The 7315-nt window shown below is 51.3% G+C and overlaps 1 protein-coding gene across 8 annotated transcripts in view; it reads left to right on the top strand.

Moving 5' to 3' along the window:
• LOC111960292 (adhesion G protein-coupled receptor L3-like) overlaps window positions 1–7315 on the top strand; it is a 345871-nt gene that overhangs the window by 253302 nt on the left and 85254 nt on the right. For all 8 annotated transcript variants that reach the window (XM_023982240.1, XM_070437819.1, XM_023982239.1 and 5 more), the window contains one exon: window positions 4656–4841. In XM_023982240.1, coding sequence (XP_023838008.1) covers window positions 4656–4841 — 186 coding nt within the window. The remainder of the gene's footprint in view (window positions 1–4655; window positions 4842–7315) is intronic.

Below are 7315 nucleotides of genomic sequence, written 5' to 3'. Positions count from 1 at the left end.
AGCGAGAACAGAGGCATGAGAAGGAGAGAGGCATGAGAGCGAGGGAGATGAGGGCATGAACGAGCAGAGCAGAGAGATGAGAGCATGAGCGAGAGAGAGAGGACATGAAAGGAGAGAGAGGGCCATGAAGAGGAGAGAGAAGGGCGAGAGAGAGCGAGAGAGGCATGAGACAGAACGAGAGAGAGCATGAGGCAGAGAGAGAGAGGCATGGAGAAGAGAGAGAGGCATGAGAGAACGAGCATGAGAGCGAGAAGAGACGAGCGAGAGAGGCATGGGAGCGAGAGAGAGATGCAGTGAGAGCGAGAGTAGAGGCATGAGAGAGAGAGAGGCATGGGAGCGAGAGAGAGGCATGGGAGCGAAGAAGAGAGGCAGAAGAGAGAGAGAGAAGGAGAAGAGAGGCAAGATGAGAGCGAGAGAGAGGCATGGAGCGGAGAGAGAAGGCATGAGAGCGAGAAGAGAAGTAGGGGCATGTAGAGGAGAGAGATGAGAGGGACATGGTGAGAAGACAGAGAGAAGAGGCATGGGAGGGCGAGAGAGGGCATGGGAGCGGAGAGAGAGGCATGGGAGACGAGAGAGAGGCATGGAGAGGCGAGAGAGAGAGAGGCAAGAGAGCGAAAGAGAGAGGCATGAGAGCGAGAGGAGAAGAGCGAGAGCGAGATGAGGCCATGAGAGCGAGAGAGAGAGAGAGGCATGGCAGAGCGAGAGGAGAGAGAGGCAGAGAGCAGAGAGAGAGAGAGAGAGGCAATGAAGAGCGAGAGAGAGGAGAGGCCAGTGAGAGCGAGAGAGAGAGGGCATAGAGAGAGAGAGAGATGAGAGCGAAGAGAGAGGCATGAGAAGGCAGAGAAAGAAGAGAGAGCGAGAGAGAGAGAGGATGAAGAGCAGAGAGAGAGCAGGCATGGAGAAGAGAGGAGCGATGAGAGAGAGGACAGGCATGAGAGAGAGGAGAGCATGAGAGAGAGGCATGAGAAGAGGCAGCAGAGAGCGCGAGAGAGAGCCATGAGAGCGAGAGAGAAGAGAGGCATGGGAGCGAGAGAGAGAGAGAGGCATGGGAGAGAGAGAGGCATGAGAGCGAGAGAGAGAGAGTTATGGGAGCGAGAGAGAGGCATGAGAGCGAGAGAGGCAGGGAGCGAGAGAGAGGCATGGGAGCGAGAGAGAGGCATGAGAGAGAGAGAGAGAGGCATGAGAAGCGAGAGAGGAGAGGCTGTACGAGAGAAGGCATGGGAGCGAGAGAGAAGGCGATGGGGAGCGACAAGAGAGGCATGGGCAGACGAGAGAGAGGCATGGGAGCGAGAGAGAGGCATGGGAGCAGAGAGAGAGGCATGGGGAGGAGGCGAGCCGAGAGAGAAAGGCATGGGAGCGAGAGAAGAGGCATGGGAGCGACAGGGAGGCATGAGAGCGAGAGAGAGGGAGGCATGAGAGAGAGAGAGGCATGCAGAGAGAGAGTCATGAGAGCGAGAGAGAGAGAGGCAATGACGAGAGCCGAGAGAGAGAGAGAGGCATGAGAGCGAGAGAGAGAGAGAGGCATGAGAGCGAGAGAGAGAGAGGCATGAGAGAGAGCGAGAGTGAGAGCGAGAGAGAGGGCATGAGAGCGAGAAAGAGAGAGAGAGAGAGAGAGCGCATCGAGAGGAGGGAGCGAGAGAGAGAGAGAGGACAGGACTGAGGAGGGGCAGGCATGAGAGAAGAGGCAGGCGATGAGAGAGAGGAGGCATGAGAGAAGAAAGGAGCAGGACATGAGAGAGAGGCAAGAAAAGAGAGGCATTGAGAGCGGCGAGGAGAGAGGCATTGAGAGCGAGAGAGAGAGAGAGGCATGGGAGCGAGAAGAAGAGGAGGGAAGCGGAGAGTAGGAGATGAGAGCCGAGAGAGAGAGAGAGAGAGAGTTATGGGAGCGGAGAGAGAGGCATGAGAGCGAGAGGCATGAGGAGCGAGAAGAGAGGCATGGGAGCGAGAGAAGGCATGGGCGAGCGAGAGAGAGAGGCATGAGAGCGAGGAGAGAGAGGCATGGTAGCGAGAGAGAGGCATGGGAGCGAGAGAGGCAGGGAGGAGGAGAGCAGATGGGAGCGAGAGAGAGGCATGGAGCGAGAGAGAGGCATGGGAGCGAGAGAGAGGCATGAGAGAGAGAGAGGAGGCATGAGAGCGAGAGAGAGGCATGGAGCGAGAGAGAGGCATGAGAGAGAGAGAGAGAGAGGCATGAAGAGCGAGAGAGAGAGGCATGGTAGCGAGAGAGAGGGCATGGGAGCGAGAGAGAGGCATGGAGACGAGAGAGAGACATGGGAGAGGAGAGAGAGGCATGGGGAGCGAGAGAGAGGCATGGAGCAGAGAGGAGAGCCATGAGAGAGAGGAGAGAAGGCATGAGAGCGAGAGAGAGCATGGGAGGACGAAGAGCATGGTAGCGAGAAGAGAGGCATGGTTTGCGAGAGAGAGGCATGGGACGACGAGAGAGATGGCATGGGAGCGAGAGAGAGCATGAGAGCGAGAGAGAGCCATGGGAGCGAGAGAGAGAGGCATGGGAGCGAGAGAGAGGCGGCATGGGAGCGAGAGAAGAGAGCATGGGGCGAGAGAGGAGCATGGGAGCGAGAGAGAGAGGCTGGGGAGCGAGAGAGAGAGAGGCAGGCAGATGAGAGAGCAGGCAGCATGAGAAGAGTCAGGCATGAGGAGAGCAAGCCATGAGAGACGCAGAGCATGAGAGCGGCGAGAAGAGAGGCATGGGAGAGCGAGGAGAGAGAGAGATGGCAATGGGAGGCGAGAGGGAGAGAGAGAGGCATTGGAGCGAGAGCGAGAGAGAGGCCATGATAGCGAGAGGGCATGAGAGCGAGAGGAGAGGCATGGGAGGAGGCGCACAGGAGAGAGAGAGAGGCATGAGAGAGTGCGCGAGCGCAGAGAGAGAGGCATGAGAAGCGAGAAGAGAGCGGCCATGGGAGCGAGAGAGAGAGAGAGGCATGGGAGCGGAGAGAGAGAGAGAGCATTATGGGGAGCGAGAGAGAGAGCATGAGAGAGAGAGCGCGGCGAGAGAGAGAGAGAGCGCGCGCGAGAAGGAGAGAGAGAGGCATGGAGAGAGAGAGAGGCATAGAGAGAGAGAGGAGCATCGAAGAGAGCGAGAGGCAGAGAGACAGAAGAGGAGAGAGAGAGAGGCATGAGAGAGCGAGAGAGAGGCATGGGAGAGAAGCAGAGAGGCATGAGAAGGAGAGAGAGAGAGGCATGAGGAGCGAGACAGAGAGGCATGGGAGAGAGAGAGAAGGCATTGAGAGCGAGAGAGAGCAAGAGAGAATGAGAGAGAGAGGCATGAGAGAGAGAGAGAGAGGCATGCAGAGAGAGGAGAGAGAGAGAGAGAGAGGCAGATAGAGCGAGAGAGAGAGAGAGAGAGAGGCCATGAGAGAGAGAGAGAGGCATGGAAGCGAGAGAGAGAGAGAGAGAGGCATGAGAGCGACGAGAGAGGCATGGAAGCGAGAGAGAGAGGCATGAGAGAGAGAGAGAGAGAGAGGCATGAGAGCGAGAGAGAGGCATGGAGCGCGAGAGAGAGAGAGAGAGAGAGGCATGAGAGCGAGAGAGAGCATGAAGAGCGAGAGAGTGGCATGAGAGCGAGATAGAGAGGCGAGAGAGAGGCATGGAAGCGAGAGAGAGAGAAGAGCATGGAAGAGCGAGAGAGAAGGCATGAGAGAGAGGCATGAGAGAGAGGCATGAGAGAGAGGCATGAGAGCGCGAGAGAGAGGCGAGAGAGAGGCATGAGAGCAAAGAGAAGAGAGAGCCATGAGAGCGAGAGGAGAGAGAGAGGCCATGGGACGCGAGAGTGAGGAGAGAGGGCCATGGGAGCGAGAGAGGCATGAGAGAGAGGCAATGAGAAAGAGGCATGAGAGCGGAGAGAGAGAGGATGAAGAGAGAGAGAGGCATGGGAGCGAGGAGAGAGGCATGAAGGTGCGCGCGCGAGAGGGAGAGGCATGAGAGCGCCGAGAAGAGAGAGCGGAGCACAACACAGCAAGTCAGGAGTCAGACAAAATTAATTTCAAACAGGCGTCATCCTCTGTGTGTGACATGTTCTCCCCCTATACTGTAGCTAGCAACCGTTAGTTTCATGCTGCTGATAGACTATCAGGGGAGAAGTCTGTCCATACTCTGTTGTCCCGGTGTGCATTCACCTATAAAATTCCAGGCGCTAGTGGTTTAATCAGAAAATCTGCGCACGCTAAACAACATTATTTTCTAACAGTTTGTATAATGCCATTTGTCATGGTTGAAATGTGTACGCTGAAAATAATAAGTTCAAGGCGGAGTATGTGTTTGGATAAAGGGAGACGGATGACTGTAGTTTGTTTCCCCCGGATGTAATAGTGTATGACTGGAATTGATTTGATTTGATTCTAGCTACTTTAAGTAGAATGAGAGAGAGTATACACTGGTCATTCAGTAACATTGGATGGGATATTGAATACTCATATCAATGAACCAATCATATAACACAATAACACACTGGACAATTTTTTTTCAAGTTTGACCAGCCCGTCTGGTATTTGCCTGATCTGCCCTATGGCCAGTCCTTTTCTGGTCCTACTATAGCCACATAGCATGATGGTCAGTTGTTAATTGCATACTATGTGCGTGTCAATGAGTATCTGTATGCAATCATGCATGGTTCATTTGTGTGTATGTTGTGGTTTTGCCAGCTCAAAGCCGGAGAGACTGCAGCCATCATTGCCAGGGAGCTGTCGGAGCAAACCAAGAGTAACCTTCAGGCGGGGGACATCACCTACACAGTCAAGGCCATGGGTCAGCTTGTGGACCTACTCGACGTGCAGCTTAGGAACCTTACCCCTGGAGGCAAAGATAGCGCAGCCCGCAGCCTCAACAAGGTATGTGTCTGGGGAAAAGCAATGGCTGTGTGCCAACACTCATTACTGATTTCCTCTCCTCGTCTCCTTCCCTAGGTGACTACTGATCTTGACGGGTGAGAGCAACATAACCAGTGAGCTTTCCAACCTCCTGCCTTGGTTATCCAGATTGCTCAGATCAGTGGTCACCAAGGACACAAGATGAAGAAAGGAGGATATATACGGGAATATATTCATAGGTGGAAGAAAGAACTGACTTCACTCAGCTTTCTCAACCTGTAGTTAGCRTGTGTTTCCTTCCTCTGAAACTTGTATTTTCCCACCAGCCTGGCAAGGCCTTCACAGCAGGCAAACCTGAACAGTAGGCATTGTTTTAATGATCTGTGCTCCGGCCCCATACCGATAACCTGCATTATTTCTCACTTGTAGCGGTGTGCTGCTGCTCAAGGAAAAACAACAACAGCCAGCCAACATGGGGGATGGGGGGTGTATTTTGAAGCCTCGTAGGCTGTACTGCTTTACGACACCAAAGTCGGTTGTGGTAATCACCAATTATACCAGCAGACGCATAGATAGGATTATTCCAAACTAGGCAGATTTTTTTTATTTTTAGATTTTAAAAAATTTACGAGGTTGTACGGATATGCCAGGCACGTCTGAAATGCCGCTTGTTTCCTTCTAGACAGAGGAAATGTATTAGATATKGCTGTTTCCTAGACCCAGGAGTGTAGGAGATTTTTGGAGCCTCAAACGAATGCAATTATTCCCGAATTCACAGTTGGGTACACCAAGGGCCACTCGGGCAAGGTAAGATAAAAATAATACATTATGTCTGTCGAAGCAACCAACGGAAAAGCAAACATCGGTAAAATTCAAAATGTCAGCCGTTAATTTGTTTGAGCAGCTTCACTTGTAGTGTAACACAAACACCTGTTTCCCAATAGCTTTTCTTCACCGACTTAATTTCATTGCCGCATGCAGCCAGATGTCCCCTTTGAGGTTTTAGTGTTGTTCCCTCCATTGGAGAGCAGGACGATAATGATAGCCAACGGGCTGAGGAGAAAAACCTGACGTCTTGCACTTGTGGTCACTTCATCCATGGCTTTTACGAGGTAGCCATTTTGAGAGAAAAAAAATGAAGAACAGGTCAAATTCAAGTAACGCTTTAGAGGAGAGTAACCTTTTCATTTGTTGTCATCACATTATCCTGAAACTGAAGCCAATGTACTGTGAATATATTTCAAAACAAACAATAGCCTAGACTTGCGTCTTCTCTTTATGACGATATCCCTAAAAAGATACTCTAGAAAAAGCAGTGCAGCTCAAATGGGAAAGGAATGCTACATTTATCTCTGATAAATACTCTAACTATCTAGTACATCAAGGAACTGCTAAATTCTCCCCTCGCACTCTYTCTGTACTATTCAAGGTTGTCCTCTCCGCTCTGTCCTCCATCCTTTCCCCTTTAATCCATGGTGACTTACTGTAGCAGCCCCTAGCGCCATGCTCCCTCCCTCCTCCCATTTCTCTGTCTCGCGCGCGCGTGTGTTTACCTCGGAGCTCAATCATTTTGACACAATCTGCTAAGAGCTAACGGAATGAAAGATTCCTTTGATAGCAAGCACAAAGTCTCTCTGCCGGCAGACAAAGAGCCGATTGAGTTGGTAAACGCCATGATACGTACCACTTTCATGACCGAAGGGCCATGTGGAAGGCGCTAAAAGACCACTTCCAGGAAAGTGCATTAGCATTTCTTCAAAGCTATGCGCTAGGCTAGGCTAACAGAATAGGCCTCTGTTTATGTATTCTGTTCCCAGCCCAGTGTTACGTGCTAGGCTAGGCTAACAGAATAGNTATTCTGTTCCCAGCCCAGTGTTACGTGCTAGGCTAGGCTAACAGACTAGGTCTCTGTATATATCTAGTGTTCTCCTACTCCAGGCAACTAGCTAACTTTATTTCAGATTGTATAATTCCTATTGGGGACACGTGAGTGGTTATGTAGCCTAGCCAGCTGTTAGTTCTCCAGTGCTACTTTGAAATCTCAACCTACTGGATTGACCCGCTAACATCAGTCCCAGGTATGCCACATTTCAGGTTTAGCCCTACTCCTGCAGTGACGAGGTCTCCAGGTTAAATAGTTCCTCTTTAGTTCCTTTCTCTCCACTTACTCGCAGGAACAAGTGGTAACCTTGAAACTCCAACTTGAAAGCGGAGCTACGTCTCAGCCCCAATCCCCACTTGGACCGTGTGTCTCGTTTCAGTGCTAATTAAGACTGATTCTTTGTGATGTTTTCTATGAGAGGGAATAATTAATGTGCATGCCGTTTTTTCACAGTTTATATAAAATGAGAAAGTCTTAATTAGCGATTACTGTCCGGTAAACATGGTCAAGTGCAGCAAGAAGACCTGCAAAGCTGTAGCTGGTCAAAAACAGAACAGCACCGGCCTCGATGCAGCATACACAACTAACATCAACAACATATATGCGCATCTTT

Source organism: Salvelinus sp. IW2-2015, linkage group LG37, assembly GCF_002910315.2.
Source record: "Salvelinus sp. IW2-2015 linkage group LG37, ASM291031v2, whole genome shotgun sequence".
NCBI lineage: Eukaryota > Metazoa > Chordata > Actinopteri > Salmoniformes > Salmonidae > Salvelinus > Salvelinus sp. IW2-2015.
Note: the sequence above shows the minus strand (reverse complement) of the source record. Positions and strands in the feature narration are given on the sequence as shown.